Source organism: Ovis canadensis, chromosome 6 (genome assembly GCF_042477335.2).
Source record: "Ovis canadensis isolate MfBH-ARS-UI-01 breed Bighorn chromosome 6, ARS-UI_OviCan_v2, whole genome shotgun sequence".
Taxonomy (NCBI): domain Eukaryota; kingdom Metazoa; phylum Chordata; class Mammalia; order Artiodactyla; family Bovidae; genus Ovis; species Ovis canadensis.
This window is the reverse complement of record NC_091250.1, coordinates 84,276,606-84,296,148: the sequence shown is the minus strand read 5'-3', so window position 1 is coordinate 84,296,148 and position 19,543 is coordinate 84,276,606. Positions and strand designations below refer to the sequence as shown.

The 19,543-nt window shown below is 44.0% G+C and overlaps 1 protein-coding gene across 1 annotated transcript in view; it reads right to left on the bottom strand.

The window, feature by feature from the left end:
- SPATA18 (spermatogenesis associated 18) overlaps positions 1 to 17,679 on the bottom strand; it is a 48,158-nt gene extending 30,479 nt beyond the window's left edge. Inside the window, exons 1-3 of the mRNA XM_069593091.1 lie at positions 17,363 to 17,679; positions 318 to 423; positions 70 to 185 (exon numbers count right to left, since the gene is read on the bottom strand). Of these exons, the coding sequence (XP_069449192.1) occupies positions 70 to 185; positions 318 to 423; positions 17,363 to 17,449 (309 nt within the window). The 5' untranslated portion in view covers positions 17,450 to 17,679. The remainder of the gene's footprint in view (positions 1 to 69; positions 186 to 317; positions 424 to 17,362) is intronic.
- Between the last annotated feature and the right edge of the window lie 1,864 nt (positions 17,680 to 19,543).

The following is a 19,543-nucleotide window of genomic DNA, read 5'->3' as shown; positions in this document are numbered from 1 at the left end:
TATGTATGTTTGAGTTCCCAGAGCCTGATCAGGTGCTGAATACCGAGGATGATCCTTTAGTATCCCTACCTGTAAAGAAGGGACCTTGCTGTCCACAGGTTTCCCCAGGGAAGCAGCTGTAAAGGAGGCCTCCAGCCAAGGCAAAAGGCGTGATTTGATTGTTTCCACACCATCATAATGTCCTCCTGGAAGAATCCACAGACCAGGTGAGCGAGAGAAAGCCAAACACATCCACCCAGGCAGAGAGCAAAGGGAAGGGAAAAGGAAAAGAAGGCAAAGAGGGGAGAACTGGAGAGAGATGCACGGGCCGTTCTCACCTTCTTGGGCTGCTACAGTGAGGATCCCAAAGAGTTGTCCCTGCACTTTGGCAACTTGTTCAATGAGTTCGAGGCAGTGATTTAGATTTTGATCACATGAGTTGGCCTGCAAAGCCAGAATGGCAGACATCAGTGCAATTTCATCCTTCTGGGACCCACTGCACGGTGGACACGCGTGTCACTTTATGGACACACGTATTACTTTATAGACACACGTATCACTTTACACAAGGGCCAGCTGACACTGGTATGCTCCCATGGCAGAGACTGCTGTGTGCTCACAAAACACACTTGCCTCTCCTCCTGGACGCCCAGGAGACAGCCTTCCCCAGTCTCCCTAGCAACCGATGTGGCCATGCAACCCAGTTCTGATCTGGGATAGAAAGTGATGAGTGACTGTCCTGAATGATTGTCTTCTTTCTTTCTCTCCCCCTCCCTCTCTCTCTCTCTCTCTCTCTCTCTCTCTCTCTCTCTCTCTCTCTCTCCATCTACCAACCAAATGCAGAAGACCTAACAGAGGATCCCAGAAGCATAAGGGATAGTGAAGCCACAGATTTAGAAGGCTGTTAACTGAACACTTGACCTGTTACATCATTGAGAAAGTTGTGTGTGTGTCTGTGGGCATTAAGCTGCTGAAATATGGGAGTTGTTTTCTGTAGCAATAACCCTGACTCCCTACTCAGTGTGCTGTGCCCAGACACTCAGCCGTGTCCAGCTGTTTGCAACTCCTTGGACTGTGGCCCACCAGTCCTCTGTCCACGGGATCCTCTCAGCAAGAATACTGGAATGGGTTGGCACTTCTTCCTTCAGGGGATCTTCCAGACCCAGGCATCAAATCAAGACTCTCATCGCAGATTCTTTACTACTAGCAACACCTGGGAAGTCCTACTCAATGGAACCCTACAAATACTTCTTTCATAAATAGACGTTTTGTAACAAAAGATAAATCATTGCCTCCTAATTTACCCACATTATTGGTTCTTATCCTCTACCTAAGTTCAGCATGTGCATAAAGGGCATTATTTTTTCAACAATAAGAAGGTATTGCTGGGTGAAGGATACAATGGGGAAGAAGACCAAAAAGATGGCCTAGGCTTCATGATGCAGACTAGCTGGGGAGATGGGAGAGTAGACAGTTACCCTGCACTGGAACAAAGTCTTACTCTAGGGATGAGCACAAGGTCTATTTAAGAGCCATTGTCTGAGAAAGTCAGGAAAGGCTTCCAACAAGCAAACTCTAGGAGTGAAGAAGTTGGGCTCGGGGAAAGTCTGCCCCAGAACAGAAGCTAGCAGGTAGAACTTCCAACTCTTCCGCTGCTTTTGTTGTCTCCTTGGTGAGCTTTCACCAAAGCCTCGCTAGCCAAACCGCTAATTGATTCTGACTCCAGAAGGAAAGAATGCAATTGCAAGGAACAAACCATGTGGGTGTAAAAATGCATAGACCTACGTGTCACCTCAAGCCATCATAAGGCAGGGGTGCCTTCTGGGTATGACGAATCCCAAGATAGGAAGTGGGAGATAGAAACTAGGATGAAGAGGAAAGGTTTAGATGACCTCCAGGCAAAAATTTACAAGTGAAATGCAGACCTGTGTCAACAGGGAAATGGTTCAGACAGGCAGTAAGCTCCTGAGGACAGAGGCTGTGCCTGGCCGGGTCACTGTGGCATTTCCAACCCTTCATCCTACTGTCTCTATGTATTAGAACTCAATATGTATTGTGTGGATGAATGAAAATGAGACGATTCACTCACTTTGGCTTTATTACATACCTGCTAAGTGCCAGCCACTGTCCATGCTTTATGTAGGTAAACTCAGAAAATCCACACCATAGGTACTGTAGGAGATTAGGAGGACTGTTGTCATCATTGCCATATCGAGATGAGAAAATTGAGACCCAGAGAGGTTAAGTAATATGCCCAAGGGTACTTAGCTAGTATGATGTCAAAACTGAGACCTGCTTCCAGAGTCCATGCTCTTGACTACTAAACTATACTGACTTTTGGATCATGATTAGTGCCAGGAGGAGGAGGGGGAGGATTGGAATATGTGACAAAAAGTGAGTTAGGAGGGCAGTCAGGGAAGCCTCTCTGAGGAGGAGTCACTGGAGCTAAGTCTCGGATTCAGAGCACCAGAGAAAGAGCAGGCCAGGCTGTGGGAACACCAAGGCCAAAGGCCCAGTGGCAGGAAGGAATCTGGCAACCTTGAACCAGAAGTAGGTGCATGTAACAGAGGATAGGTGGTCAGAGAGGTTGGCAGGACAGATTCTGTGGGCGTCCTGCAGGCCAGGTAAGCAGTCAGGATGGAAGGGACTCATTGTAACTGAGAGGGAGATGCTGCTTTAGTTTCCATGCCTGGTTAACGGTACCTGGGATTAGCTCTATCGTAACACTTATAAGAAGAAATGGACACAATCGAAATATCTCATTCTTCTATCCCCTTCTCCTAAAAAGTCTATGAGCTGACTATGAGTTTTCTTTTTTAAAGACTTTGTCTTTCTCATCAGTCACTGCTAGTATCCACAGCAAATCAAAGACCCCAAAGATTTGATGAATGAGTGAGTGAGTGACTATCATAATATGGGCATGATCAGGACATACGGGACCCACAGCCTGATCAGCTCTCTCCATTCCTTCCTTGTTGAACCAGCAACTCCTTGCCCTTGCTATTTCATTCCTGCACTTACCACAGTGAACTTCAATTCCCCAGTTATAGCCTTTTGCCCTCTGGTTGGATCGTGCCACGTGCTAAGTGGTCAGAGAATTGGCTTGGGAGTCAAGCAGCCCTGAGTATCTCAGCTCTGCTACCTACCACTCTTCTGTGTAATTCTGCACAGGTTGCTTAACCTCTATGAGCCCATTTCCCAACCAGGAAAATGAAGATTATGGCGTGCAGAGTGTTAAGAGAATTAAATCAAAATAATGCACATTCTGCACCTTCAAGACAAAAGATATAGCACCTGTAAGATGCTGCACAGAACTGAAGGGAGCAATGAACCGAGTCATAGGGCAGACCCTAGTTCAGATCTGGTTCTCCACTTACTAGCTTATTTCCTTAGAGAAGACATTTTAAAAATGCTCTTCCATTCATTGGAATTTAGAAGGTGGACGATCTCACCAGCTAGCATAGGTGCAGAGTAGAGAAGGTATATAATAATTAGGATTATTGTAGTATTATTACTATAGGTTTCTGTGCCTTGACCAGTGCCTGGCACAAAGTAGGGGTCCAATGTTTATCAAATGAGTTTGCACACACCACTAGCATAAGAGAATATACCATGTCAGACTGTTTCTGATCCCAAGACGTGTCACAACACGTTGCCCGTTTCTAACACAAAGCATTGCACAAGACACTCAACTTGCCATTGTCGCAGTACTCTACCAAACGATTACTCCCCACAAGATAAACAGAGCAAAGATATGAACTAACTATGTGCTTGAGTGCGTGCTCATTCGCTTCAGTCGTGTCTGACTCTTTGCGACCCTATGGACTATAGCCCACCAGGCTCCTCTGTCCATGGGATTCTTAAGGCAAGAACACTGGAGTGGGTTGCCAAGCCCTCCTCCAGGGGAGCTTCCCAACCCAGGGATCAAACTCTACTCTCTTTCATCTCCTGCATTAGCAGGTAGATTCTTTACCACTAGGGCCATCTGAGAAGTCCATGAACTAAATGTACTGTCTCCTAATTCCAAATCTCATTCACTCATAAATCCTTGAATTCCTTTACTTCCTAAGCCTTGGGCTGGCCAGCTCAGGGAACAAAACTACATTAAAAAATAAAAAGTTGCCTGCTGTCAATGAGCTCACCAGCTGGGGAAGCAGGATAGAGAGTAGGAAACACACAGGGGATAAATAATTCCCTTAGAGTTTACTAAGTGCTCTAAGAAGATAGTGAGCTGTAAAAGTAAAATATACTCTGGTACGGGGAGATGGGTGGGAGGTTAAGACACTTTGAGCGAAGGAAGAGCAAGTATTATTATCAAGGCAAGAAGCGGCAAGGCCTACTGTACGGGAGAGGAGAACACAGGGTCCAGAGACTAAGTAATAAGGACTTTATTTGTCACATGAAGAGCTCTGGGCTCTATCCAATCACTGAAAAGTTTAATAGGGCAAGTGGAGGGTTTGCTTTGATTTCACAAAAATGACTCTAGCAGGAGCAGACCAGATAATTGGATTAGAGAGTGCATCTGGGAAGGAGGTAGGCAGTTGTAACCATCTAGCTGAGAGATTCTGAGAGCTGTGGAGGCAACAAAACTCCGTCCCAGCTCTGGAATCACATCTGTGTTGGCCAAGGTCCCACTGATCCTAGCATTACCTGAGGAGGAAGTCAGGTAGTTTGGGAAGGGGTAAGAGGCATGTGAGGGAGAACGCTCTTTACAGATGGTTTAAGGAGTTTGGGCTTTCCTGGTGGCTCAGATGGTCAAGAAACTGTCTGCAATGCAGGAGACCCGGGTTCAGTCCCTGGGTCAGGAAGATCTACTGGGGAAGGGAATGGCCACCCACTCCAGTATTCTTGCCTGGAGAATTCCATGGACAGAGGAGTCTGGTGTGCTGCAGTCCATGCAAAGAGTTGGACATGACTTAGTGACTGATCAAGAACAAAAATAGCTCCTTCTAAAAAAATTTAATGAAAGAGAAAACAGTTACATCACAATTACGAATAAGAATTATTTATGAAAACTTTACTTCATTTATATAAGGGGTTATATGGTGTTGGGGGTGTGGTGTTGGAGAAGACTTGAGAGCCCTTGGACTGCAAGGACATCAAACCAGTCCATCCTAAAGGAAATCAACCCCGAATATTCACTGGAAGGACTGATGCTGAAGCTGAAGCTCCAGTACTTTAGCCACCTGACTCGAAGAGCTAACTCATTAGAAAAGACGCTGATGCTGGGAAAGACTGAAGGCAGGAGGAGAAGGGGACAACAGAGAATGAGATGGTTGGGTGGCATCACTGACTTAATGGGCGAGAGTTTAAGCAAGTTTGGGAGATGGTGAAGGACAGGGAAGCCTGGCGTGTTGCAGCCCATGGGGATGCAAAGAGACAGACATGACTGAGCAACTGAACAACAGCAACAAAGGGGGTATGCGTGCTGTGTTGTGAAGTAAAATGCATTAACTTTGTGGGTAAGTTTTAACAATACTATCCCAAGGAATAGGGTTTTGGCTGTGTTGAAAGTCACTGATTTGGGCAATAAGGAGCCCCAAAACAATCCCATGAAGAGTTGTATAAAAATTGGATTGCAGGGAGGCATGGAGAAAGGTAGGAAATCAATAGGAATATGCCATGTTGCTAGTGCGGAACTTAAACAAGGAAACTTCAAATTTATTCTAGTGGCTTCATGAAGATAGGAAAGCTAGAAGTAACAGAAAGGAGTGTCATATTCCAGAATATAACCACCAGCATTATTAACATTTTTTTTGGAAAAATGTTCTTTTGAAGGAAAAAAAACACCCTTTGTGATGGAGATGGGCTACTAGCCTCCTTTTGTAAGCATGATGGCTGCAAAAATACTGTGAGTTGTGAGGGAAAGAATTCTCTGCCCAGCAAGCAGCTGCTTTGTCAGTATGTCTCCTCCCTTACTCTCCTACAGCTGCAGGCATTATTGCTACAAAGTTCATGTGAGGTCTGCCTTAGCCATAGACCAGAAGTTGGTTTCCCCACATATGTAAGAAATGATTGGAGTCTGAATAAGAGCTGCTGCTGTTGCTGCTAAGTCGCTTCAGTCGTGTCCGACTCTGTGCGACCTCATAGACGGCAGCCTGAGCAACTGCAGCTAATGGGGAAAGGTGGGAGATATTTGAGACCTTTTAACGGTAGACTCCTCAGGGCTTGATGAACCCATTTACAAGGTGTGACGGAGAGAGAGGAGACTGGATTTCTGACTTGGGCCACAGGGGAGATTGTGATGGTGTTGCCTAACCAGAGGCCACAAGTAGAGAGGCAACAAGACAGGAGGGAGGGCAACTCATCCTGTTTGGTTCATGTTGACTCATAGGATCTGGCCATCCACATGGAGCTGTCTGGAAGGCAGGTGGCCAGCCATTCAGATCGGGAGCTCTGGAGAAAGGCCCAGGCTGGAGATAAATCTTGGCGTTACCAACATCTGGGAAGTAGCTAACGCCATAAAATTGGATGAAAGTGGCAGTCACGTCCGACTCTTTGTGACCCCATGGACTATAACCCACCAGTCTCCTCACCCATGAAATGCTCCAGGCAAAAATACTACTGGAGTGGGTTGCCATTCCCTTCTCCAGGGAATCTTCCTGACCCAGGGATCAAATCCAGGTCTCCAGCATTGCAGGTAGATTCTTTACGATCTGAGCCACAGGAGAAGTCCAGTAAAATTGGATAAGATGTGTCAATTGTTGCAGAGAAATCAAGGAGATAAGGACTATGGAAAAAAATAAGAGATTAGACTTGACCTGACCATCAAGTGGAGCAGTTACAGCAGAATGTTTTGGGGAAAGGATACTTGATGTTGTTCCAGATCATTCCAGGTTGAGGAACAAATGGGAGTTAAAGAAGCAAAGACAGTGAAGACAGATTAGTCTTTCAAGAAGTTTTGCAGTGTGGGGAAGGAGAGCAAGAGAACAGAACAGAGGCTTTGTTCCCACCCCTTTAGTGTTATCACTCTCTAGCCCAGACCAAACCTCCTGACCAACTGAGCTTAAATGTTGCCTTATTTCCAAGGTTTTTCACAACGTGCCTCTCCACGACTTCTGCTGCCTCACTTCCTCCGGCAGCAATCTCCACTCCCACGCAAGCCTGTTTCGCTAGTGTCCGTGTGCCATGGGTACCAGATCAACAATCCTTTGATCCCTTTCAATTCCTATACTTCTGAGCAGCCTTGACCTTATTAACATTTCTCCTCATGAGACCCCAATCATCACAGCCTGTGTTGAAATGGCTGTCTCATCATACTATTCTAAACTTGAATCACCTGCACAATATTAGAAAGAGAGAAAAATTTCACCCCAGTTCAGTTCAATTCACTTGCTCAGTCGTGTCCGACTCTTTGCGACCCCATAAACCACAGCACGCCAGGCCTCCCTGTCCATCACCAACTCCCAGAGTCCACCCAAACCCATGTCCATTGAATCGGTGATGCCATCCAACCATCTCATTCTCTGCAAATATTAATAATAAAATGTATCATTAATACATTAATATTTTTAATCAACTTGAAATTTTCAATTTGAAAAGCTTTGCAAATTTCAATTTGAAAAGCTATTCAAATCTATCAATTTTAGCACAAAATATACTTTCATATACAGAAAATATGCTTCATCTATATTAGATAAGAAACTGTGCAAAAGGATTTATCATAGTATCGTTTAAAATATGAAAGTTACAATCATTTAATAATGATTTGCCTGATATTTTTATTTTTTAATACTCTTCTTTTAAAAAAAGTCATTTTACATAGAACAAGAATGCCATTTCCAAACACGCCAATTAGCAAATATGTACAGGAGCAAGGAAAAGAGATGATCAGTAGGAAGGATGTGGAGTCTAGTCTGAGGGGTGGCATTTCTCAGGTCTTTGCAGCTGACCCTGGAAATTCACATATAGAAAGCAAAGCCCTAATTTCTATCTTCCTTCCCCGTTCCAGTCTCCCCACTGCCACCGCTGACCGGGGTGTGTATTTTTAGAGGGTGGATGGGGGAAGGCTGGCAGGAAACAGACACTGCAAGTCAGTGGAATGTCCTTCCCTCCTCTGTAGGAGATAACAGAATGGACTTGACAAGCAAAAGAGCTAGGTTCAAAACCAAGTTATAAAGTGGAGTGGCCTTGGGCAAGCAAGCTGCCTTCCTGGGATTTGGTTTTCTCATGTGTAAAATACAGAAAATAAAGCCTGCTATTTCATAGGTTCTTCTAAAGCTTAAAGGCAATAACGCATGAAGAGTGCTTTAAGGGCTTTCAAGAACTCTTAAACACTCGTTTTAAGGGATTAAGAGTTCCCCGGTGGCTCAGACGGTAAAGTGTCTGCCTACAACACGGGAGACCTGGGTTCGATCCCTGGGTTGGGAAGATCTCCTGGAGAAGGAAATGGCAACCCACTGCAGTATTCTTGCCTGGAAAATCCCATGGATGGAGGAACCTGGTAGGCTACAGTCCATGGGGTCGCTAAGAGTCGGACACGACTGAGCAAAATTTACTTTACTTTACTATTTTACTTTACTATGAATAAACTACTAACAAAATAGACATTGTACTGCGACAAACATTGGGGTACATGCATCTGTTTAAATTATGGTTTTCTCAGGGTATATGCCCAGTAGTGGGATTGTTGGGTCATATGGCAGTTCTATTCCTAATTTTTTAAGGAATTTCCATATTGTTCTCCATGGTGGCTGTATCAATTTACATTCCCACCAACAGTGCCAGATGGGGACAGAGATGGGAGAGGGGACATATGTATACCTGTGACTGACTCATGTTGATGTATGGCAGAAACCAACACAATACTGTAAAGCAATTATCCTTCAATTAAAAAAATCAAAAATAAATAAGCTACAAGGATATTATGTACAGCATGGGGAATATAGCCAATATTCAATAATTATAAATAGAGAACAGCCTTCAAAAATTGGGAATCACTATGTTATACACCTGAAACATATAACACTATACATCAACTATACCTTAAAAAATTCTTTTAAATGAAGTCCTCTACAAAGTAAAAGTAAAAATGCTGGTTATAACAGGCTATAATTGCTTCTAGAAAGGTGCCCATCTGTGGGCAGCCTTTCAAGTGGTTGTTTCAAAATCAACCCTCTGTTCTACATCGTTGAGGCTGACCCTGCCACACACTCACTGCCTCCACAACAAAGTTTTTAAACTGAAATCCTAAATTTTATTTTATTTTTTCTTAATATATATATTTCATTGAAGTATAGTCGGCTTACAGTGTTTCAGGTGCACAGCAAGTTAATTCAGTTATACAAATACATTGTTTATATTATTTTTCAGATTATTTTCCATTATAGGTTATTACAAAATATTGACTATAGTTTCCGGTGCTATACAGTTAACCTCTGTTGCTTGTTGCATATCTATTTTTTTCTGAATTTTAGATATAAGAAAGAGGAGGATTATACCTCAACAATTTAGGAAGAGCTTCTATTTAGGCTTTCCCACTGGATTTTGGAGGCAGGCATGGCAACCGATTCCAGTATTCTTGCCAGGAGAATACCATGGACAGTCCATGGGGTGGCAAAGAGTCAGACATGACTGAAGCAACTGAGCATGCACACACTGGATTTTAGTGTCTTGATCCATAATTAATATTCCTACTGGACTTATTTTGTTACTTCTTCTCCTTTAACATTAAACAATGGTGATGTTTACATTAACCAGTTTGTCCAAGATGAAAATACGGAGAATCAAATTTAAAAGTTGGTAGACTCTGTTAAAAAGAAAATAGTCTTCCTTAACTATTTGTCAATTATTTTGTAGCCATGAATTTATCATTAGTAACTGTGGCAGAAGGGGTGGTACCCATTAAATATTCTGCTTGCTTTTCCACATTTATCAGGCTCCCTTACAGTTGGACAGCAGCCAACAACTAAGTCTGCCCAAGGGACAATGAGTGCAAGGGCTGTGTATGATGTAGGAGCAGGGCAAGTTCTCCACTCTCTCTATTCCCCTTGCAGAACCTTCAAGGTCCAGTAATGAGATGGCTGCTCCATCTGATGGAGGGCACCTGAAACTGAGCCAGTGACAGACAAGAGCTACCATCAGACTTTGCATGAATGGGAAAGAAATCTCTGTTCTGTCAAGACACTAAGGTTTGGCATTTATTCATTACTGGCCAGTAAATCACTGCAGATGGTGGCTGCAGCCATGAAATTAAAAGACACTTGCTCCTTGGAAGAAAAGCTATGACCAACCTAGACAGCATACTAAAAAGCAGAGACATTACTTTGCCAACAAAGGTCTGTCTAGTCAGGGCTATGGTTTTTCCAATAGTCATGCATGGATGTGAGAGTTGGACTATAAAGCTGAGCACCAAAGAATTAATGCTTTTGAACTGTGGTGTTGAAGAAAACTCTTGAGAGTCCCTTGGCCTGCAAGGAGATCCAACCAGTCCATTCTAAAGGAAATCAGCCCTGAATATTCCCTGAAAGGACTGATGCTGAAGCTGAAACTCCAATACTTTGGCCACCTGATGCAAAGAACTGACTCATTTGAAAAGACCCTGATGCTGAGAAAGACTGAAGGCGGGAGGAGAAGGGGACGATAGAGAATGAGATGGTTGGATGGCATCACTGACTCCATGGACATGAGTTTGAGCAAGCTCTGGGAGTCGGTGGTGGACAGGGAAGCCTGACGTGCTGCAGTCCACGGGGTCACAAAGAGTCGGACACAACTGAGCGACTGAACTGAACTGAAGGAGATAAAGGTCCTGAAGGGAAGAAAAGCATTCTCTGTAAATGTAATAACTAGTTGAACCTTCAAGAATGTAGAAGGGAAGGAGTGCAGGGGGGTCAGGGAATCTGTCTGAAGACACCATAGCAATGACAACAACCTTTCGAGAGGGTAACAGGTAGGGAGGGTAGAGGTCCCCAGGCGGCAGGAGGAAATAAACTGCAAGAGGCAGACTTTTCCTTTTTTTCCTTCTGTGTTGAGGAAACCGGTTCTGCCTAAGACCAGCCTTTTTTTTCTTTTCTCAAACCTTGGGCTGATAATGGCTCAGCAAACCAGTACTCATATTAATTGTTTTATGGCTGGGGATGACACACCTTGGCCATCCTCTCAAAAATGCATATTGTGGGAGAGAAGCCTGGTGAAACTCCCTCAGCCTTGAGGTGTTTCTTTATCTGATTAGAAGCTAGCTAACAGACATAAAATGCCTTGGCACTCTTTATGTTCCCTTCTGATGTCTATGTTAGAAGCTTTCCCTATTTCTGCTATACTTTATGAAAACTTTGCTACACAAAAGGCTCCAAGTAATCAAGTATCGTTTCTGACCCTGGATCAAAATCCTTTCTTCCAGAGGTCAGGAATCCTGGTGTAACACACAGCTTGCAGCAGCAAGCTTTTACTTTTATACTTAGAACCAGGCATGTTTTGGCCTAAAAGCAGGTTCTATTTCAATCACAGAGATTATTCTAAAACAAACAGAGGACACCTCTTTAAGAGCTCGTTTTTATGTGCTGATATTTAATATGTTGTTTACACTTGTTAGTACAGAATTCTATAGCACAAGGGGAGGGTAATGCAAGAGAAGCATTACCTCCCTATATAATACTTTGTTTCTCCCCATTGCCTTCAGGATAAAGTCCGAACTCCATAACAAACCACCCAAGGCACCCGTCCCTGGCCCCCACCACCTCATCTCCTTGGCCTTATCTCATGCCCACTCCCTGCCTGGAATTATTCCCAGTCCCCCGAAACATGCTAGCTTTTTCATGCTTCCCAGCTTCTTGCCCACATCCTTTCCTCTCTCCCTTGTCCTCTTCTCCAGCTAGAATTTCATCAGTAAGATTTAGCTGACATTTTTATTCCCAGCACCTAGCATAGACAGACATACTATAAAAAAAATTTGTCTGAGGAATAAGTGTACACTGCAGAAAAAGTGTGAATATAGAGTATCTCACCCAAACCTTTATACACACCAGGAGCTAAGTAACCATTTTTTCAATTAATTCTTAAACTCTTAATACCTGGCTCAGTTATTGGTTGAGTAAGAAGGAATTCTCTTTGGCTGTTCCACTAACATTCTCAATAACCACAAAGGAGGAAAACTAACTCTGCAATTCATGTGTTTACCACAACCCATCCCTGAATCTCCAATGGAGTCCAAGTTTTAAAGACAAAGTAATGCAATAATTCAGCATCTCTTTAATAACTAAAAGAAAATGAGGTGGTGCTCTTTGCTGTTGTTTTTAGGACTTGCTTCTCTGGGAGGGGAGTGGGTTGGAAAATATTTTTTCCTGAAGATAAGATAAATGTAACTTACAAAAATAAAATCAAGCAAGAAGCAGTTTTGCCAAAGGCCCAAAAGATTGGTAGATGTTGTAAGATTAAAAACAAGCCAAAAGATAAAAAACAAAGGCTTCAGGGCAGAAAATTATATTTTAAAAGAACTTACTGTTTCTGACAACGTAGGAATCAAGGAAACAGGCTGTGTATGAGATGGTGGTGATGGCCAGATAAAGGCAGAGGGGATAGGAATGGATAAAGAAGGAAATTATATTAGAGAAATTAAGAAGAAAAATAGGATCTAATTGTTAATCTAAATGATGGCTGGTTTGGAAAACAATCATAATTCTGCATTGTGTTTTAGAATTAATCTGTTCAAGTTATTTATCTATTTCACTTGAAAATAACTTTTCCCAAAGGAATAACTTTAACCATGTTCCTAATTCTAGAGGAATATATACGGTCTTTTCTTTTGCTTGAGTTTATCAGAACTCAATTAATGTAGTCACAGTCAGAAAAACCAACCTTCCATAGCAAACATAATTTGAAGCTTTTAAGGAAAAAACATAATTCTCTACAACCAATATTTTAATAAATATAATTTGCTACAATGAATACTCTTCATCTTAAGGATTCAAGGCCAAAGTCTTTGGAACTAATAAAATAACATTGCAGTGTTACAGGAAAACTCTTAGCAATTGACTGAAACTCAAACTGTAGATGACAAGATGCTGAATAAGTCTCAATGTAACCTAAATGTTGGTAGGTGCTGTAAAGAGATTTTCTCATTGTCTTTCTTAAGCGCCACGCCCGCGCCACCCGCCATACACACACACACACACACACACAGTTCATAATGCTTGCACCCTTTCACTTGTGCCCCTGATTGTTAATTCTGGCTTCTGGTTTCAATTTTAAGAAAGGTTGAATTAAAAATATTTGGGGATCATTTCTGGGCTTCCCTGCTGGCTCAGGGGTAAAGAATCTGCCAGCAATGCAGGAGATGCAGGAGACTCCAGTTCAATCCCTGGATCAGGAAGATCCCCTGGAGGAGGGCATGGCAACCCACTTCAATATTCTTGCCTGGAGAACCCCATGGACAGAGGAGCCTAGTGGGCTATGGTCCATAGAGTTACAGAGAGTTGAACACGACTGAAGCGACTGAACACACAAGGCACGCACAGGGATCATTTCTAATTTTACACTGAATATGAGGTTCATCAGAAATGAGTCCAAGGAACTGGGTGTCTGGGAGAAAGGTGGTGGCATTCAGCCAGTCATGATTTATTGAGCAACCACTAGGGGCCAAAAGTGGAATGAAACGGAAATCTCTGCTATCTGGAGCTTACATTTTAGGGTGTGTTGGGGGAGGGGAAGAAAACTAATCAACAAAATAAAAGAGTAAATCAGTAAAAATTAGAAGGGGTAGATATTATGGATGGAGAAGGATATTATGGAAGAAATAAAGCAGAGAAGGGGCACAGTTGTTCCAGGGGCGAGGGTGGCTGCTCAGTCCAATACAGTTGCCACTGGTAACTAGTGGAATTCAAACCAGACTTCAATGAAGTTAAAACTTCAGTTCCTCAGTTTGCACTCATTGAATTTCAAATGCTTATTGGCCACCATGTTGGACAGTGCTGATATAAAGATATATATAGAATGTGTCCATCATCATGGAAAGTTCTGTCGGACAGTTCTGCTCTACCATGAGCAAGCAGTCTAGTATTGCTGGAGTGGTTGAGCAAGGGAGAGGGTAAGAGATAACATCACAGAGTTTAAAGGAGCACAGCTGTACAGGAGTTTGATGGCCATTGCAGGAAATTTTTTTCTGAGATATAAAGTTTGGAGAGTTTTGCCATAGGAGTAACTTGATCTGACTTGGTATTTAGAAGAATTACTTTGGGTTATTTTTTTTTTAAGTAACACAAATAAAAGATGACCAAAGGTGTACAAGTGTGGCAGTGGAGGCAGGGACGGTGTGGAACATGCTCAGGTTCTGCACAAGCTCAGAAACTAGTACCAACAGATTCTGCTGGTGAGAAAGTAGTGGAGTATGTCATGATAAAGTCTGTAACTAAAGGAAAGAAGTCAGTGTTTGTGGCATGGGAGAAGCTAGGGTCAGTCTTACACTGATTTGACTTTGCAATGACAACAGCACAACTGAAAATGTCCAATGGACATTTGGAGAAGTGAGAGCTCAGATGAGAAAGGGACCTGAGTTTAGATATGATATTCATCAGCATAGGGGTAAGAGATGAAATAGGAATGTAAGTGGAAGAGAAGGTTTCTAAAGTCTGCCCTTGAAGAACAACTATGAGAGGAGTATGGGTAAGACAAGGAGACAAACAGAGTGTCGACAGTCAAATTCAATAGAGATGCCAGAACGTTGAAGAGAAATGATGATGCCCAAGGAATGGCCACAATATTTGGGAAGGCACTGATCTCTAAGAGTGCAGTCTCTACGAATTACATGTGTGTACTGGAGATGGGGAGGGCCACAAGTGAGGAATCTAAGTAGAAATGGTTTCAGTGAGAACAGAAGAATGGAGTGCACCACTGTTAGTGAGAAGAGAAAGTACAATAAACTTTGGCCTTTCTCAGAACTTACAGGTTGTTTCTAAAACAATCATTTAAGTTGGTCCAGCCACTATCAGTGTCATTTGTGTTCAACATTGTCTAGTGACAAACTGAATACACTTTTTAATGGTTCAAGTTAATTTAGGCCACAGGGCAAGAAAAAAAATTTTATAAGAAGTAGTTTTAAGAAGAGAAAATATATGTATTAAGATTTGTTATTCTTATCCTTCTGAGATTAGGTAACAAGTAGCCACTTTTAAAGGTAGGTGGGGGGGGGGGAACCCAAGTCTTTGTGCTAACGGTGAATTTCAATTTTCCTGCAATTCTGATGGAGAAGGAATAATCAATATTGGTTTAAATGTGGGCAAATGGGGTAAACACTAGAAAAGCAGGCTAAGGAGAAAGCCATATTGCTTTGAGCTCCCCTCCTCCTAGGTGCCTGGTTACAAGGTGGATAGGAAAGCCCAGGGACTCATGATGGCAGGCAGTTGCATTTTCCTGGTAGGATTTCAGAAACAAGCTAATTTAGACTAAAAAAATTGAGATCCAAAAAGGAACCTCATGCACATAAATTCCAGTCTCCCAGTTAGCTGAGGAGGTACTGAGACCCAGAGGTTAAATAATTTGCCCCAAATGATTCAGCTTTTGTTGTTGTTGCTTGTTGTTGTTTAGTCACTAAGCCACCAGGCTTCTCTGTCCATGAGATTTTCCGGGCAAGAAAGAATACTGGTGTGGGTTGCCATTTCCTTCTCCAGGGGATCTTGCAGACCCAGGGAATGAACCAGCATCTCCTACACTGGCAGGTGGATTCTTTACTGCTGAGCCACCAGGGAAGCCCCAGTGATTCAGCCAGCCAGTTCTCTGCAAAGTCAGACCTAAAAGCTGGCGGGGTGGAGCTGATTCTGGGTCCCCAGCTCTTTTTCCTGCATTGTTCTACTGGCTGTGTGAGAATAGGACTCTCTTTTTTTGTTGTTATTGTTCAGTCACTAAGTCATGTCTGACTCTTTGTCTGACTGAGCGTAGCCCGCCAGGCTCCTCTGTCCATGGGGATTCTCCAGGCAAGAATACTAGAGTGGGTTGCCATGCCCTTCTCCAGGGGATCTTCCTGATCCAGGAATCAAACCGGAGTCTCTTGCATTGCAGATGGATTTTTTTTACCAGCTGAGCAACAGTATAGAACTCCCCTTTTTAAGACAGACCAACCGAAGCAAATTCTGCACTGGAGTTCTACTATCTGGATGAAGAGATGAATGGGAGCTGGAGTGGGGTAGGGAGGGCAGTGGCCCCCACCACCCATACTCCAGCTCCCATTCATCTTAAAAAGGAAAGTTCTATACTGTCGCTCAGCTGGTAAAAAAAATCCATCTGCAATGCAAGAGACTCCGGTTTGACTGCAGATGGTGATTGCAGCCATGAAATTAAAAGATGCTTACTCCTTGGAAGAAAAGTTATGACCAACCTAGATAGTCAAGGCTATGGTTTTTCCTGTGGTCATGCATGGATGTGAGAGTTGGACTGTTAAGAAGGCTGAGCACTGAAGAATTGATGCTTTTGAACTGCGGTGTTGGAGAAGACTCTTGAGAGTCCCTTGGACTGCAAGGAGATCCAACCAGTCCATTCTGAAGGAGATCAGCCCTGGGATTTCTTTGGAAGAAATGATGCTAAAGCTGAAACTCCAGTACTTTGGCCACCTCATGCGAAGAGTTGACTTATTGGAAAAGACTCTGATGCTGGGAGGGATTGGGGGCAGGAGGAGAAGGGGACGACAGAGGATGAGATGGCTGGATGGCATCACTGACTCGATGGACGTGAGTCTGAGTGAACTCTGGGAGTTGGTGATGGACGGGGAGGCCTGGAGGGCTGCGATTCATGGGGTCGCAAAGAGTCGGACACGACTGAGAGTGAACTGAATTGAACTGAACTGGGTTTGATGACAGAATATTGGCTTACAAATGCCTTGACAACAGGCTTTCTGAAATCTGCCCTAGTGTTGAAACTACCTTACTTGCCATGCTCATCAGCACACAAGTGAAACTCGCAAGGTTGACTAGTGCTCGTTTCATTGACTTCTGGGTACTAACTCCAGGGTATATTTCTATAAAAATCTTACCCCAGAGTGGGAGACTTGCGGAAAGGCAGGAGGTGGGATGTAATAAATAATAATAATTCGAGTTGGAGTATGGGGGTGGGCTGCAGGCAGAGGGAACTGGAGGAAGAGTGACAAGCTAGACCGGACCTGCGTTGCTCGCAGGGCTTCCCGTTGCTAGGACCGCCAGCGTCCTTAGCTACCGCTCGCTAAACTAGCAGCTCTCCTCTGCTACGACCAGTCCAGCGCTTCACGGACCGCGCCACCTCGCGCCAGAAGGAGAAAAAGGAATCGCATTTCCCTGCTTCCCTCGGTGCGGGTCCCAGTGAGGAATCAAAACTGCTGGACTTGGCAAAGCAGTCACCCGGAGGCCAGTCCTAAGAACCTCCCGCTGAGGGTTGTACAAGGAACTAGAGAGAGGGCGAACCCCGGGGGTCTTCCCCTCTGACTCACGTTGTACTCCCTCAGCCAGGACTCTAGCTTGTCCTGCAACGATCGTAAAGCTTCGTTGGAGACCAGTCTCCTCAGGTTATCTGCCATCGCTCGCTCTTCCGCTCGGCCCGCTCTGGGAGATGGACTCGTGGACCGAGGGGTGGTGTGGCGGGAAAGGTGTTCTCTTCCTGAGGAGCTCAGAGCGCGGCTGGTGTTTCCATCCTCCCCCCTCGGGTCGGAAGGGGCAGGGTTCGAGAAGCCGGGGGGAGGTGCCCTGGGCCACAGCCGCCGCGCCTCATTCGCTGCCCCGCGCGCGGTCTCCCGGCTCCCGCGCTGCCGCCGGGAGCCAGGACAATAAATACCCCGGCGATTATTAAACAAACCTTGACGTGAGCGCGCGGCAGCTGGGGACGCGCGCGGCCCGTTTCCAGGCAACGCCTGCGCCGCCGCCCAGCCCCAGCCGAGCGCACTACCCGCCTGCAGCCCCGCCGCTCCTCATCCCTGCTGCCCCCCAACCCCAACTCGCCCGCGGGTCCGGGGCACCGCCGGGACGCGCCATGCCGCTCTTCCTCATGCTAGTGATGCTCAGCCTCATGCTGCTGCTACTGGTGCTGCTGGTGGCCGAAAGCGAGAGCCCCCAAAGTCTGTGAGACTCTGGGTTGGGCCGGCGGCTGGAAGACGCTAAGACTTCAGATGGCAGCCGCCCGACCCTGATGGAGAGAGAGGCGCCCGCAGTGTGGCGATGCTGGGCAGCCGGAGGCCTCTTGTCTAGGAAAGCAAAGGTTCTTTCTAGACGTTTTTAGGTTAGGCGGTGAAGAAAGCAGTTGTTTGGCTCCTTCCTATATTCTTTCACTTCTCAAGACTTTATTTCTTCGTTTGTAACGTCTAGGATTTGGTGGGTGCCCAGCTAAATAGATTTTAGCTCCAGGATGTTCACGAATTAGTCAATCAGGTTTAAATAAGATTTGGTCTGTTTTTAGAATCATTCAGCACTCTTAAGTTGTTTAATTATGAATTCTCTAATTGAGACTTTGTGTAAGTTTAGAGCCGGTTTGGCACTATTTCAAAAGGTGTATTAAGCCACAGTGGTAGTTTGGCCTACTTAAGAAATGAAACCATTGCAACCATCATTAAGCACTTTAGTACCCTTATTTTCAATGTCGTCAAATGATGTGCAGATTGCAAATCATCCTAATCTATCGTTTTTAAAACAGAGCCGGTGGAAGCGGGACCTCTGCTAGCTAGTCGGTTAGCTAGTTTAATTCAGTTTCTTTTTTTTTTTTTCAGGTATTTAAGAATTATGAACATTGAACATGTCCACTGACGGTAAACTTAAGAATTTTTGCCCCCACCCCACTTTTTTCCTCTTAATTAGTGGTTTTACTGTCCTCTGATAAAAATGAAAGGCTCATTCTGGAGTCTGTGTTCTTACTATCTTCTGTAGACCACAAAATAAGGTCTATAAAAGTTCTCACCACAAGAAAAACTTGTAACTATGAATGGTGATAGATATTAATTAGACTGATTGTGGTGATTATTTCACATTATATACAAATATTGAATCACTATGTTGTACATAATGTATTTTTTTAATTATATGTCAACAAAAAGAAAAAAGAAAATATAAAGAGAACACACATTTTATCATGGTGCAATAACAATTGCTAAAGTACAAAAAATAAATATTCATTACTGACTTTTTTCTTTAAAAAATGTAAAGAATGAGGAAGGCAATGAAGAAGAATCTTATAGATTTCTTAACTTAATGCACATTTTTATAGGTATTTGGAATCTTTGAACAGTCTGATTTACTTACTAATAAAAACCAAGTTGTGATATTTGCTTAAGTCAGACTAAGGGTTAAATCCTCCTCCTTGCTGTTACACTTTAATTAACCTCTCAGTTCAGTTCAGTTCAGTCACTCAGGTCCGACTCTTTGCGACCCCATGAATCACAGCACACCAGGCCTCCCTGTCCATCAACTCCCGGAGTTCACTCAAACTCATGTCCCTCGAGTCGGTGATGCCGTCCAGCCATCTCATCCTCTGTCGTCCCCTTCTCCTCCTGCCCCCAATCTCTCCCAGCATCAGAGTCTTGTTTATATCATCTTGCATGCCTGTGTGCTCAGTTGCTTCAGGCGTTTGGGACTCTTTTATGACTATAGCCTGCCAGGCTTCTCTGTCCATGGGATTGTCCTGGCAA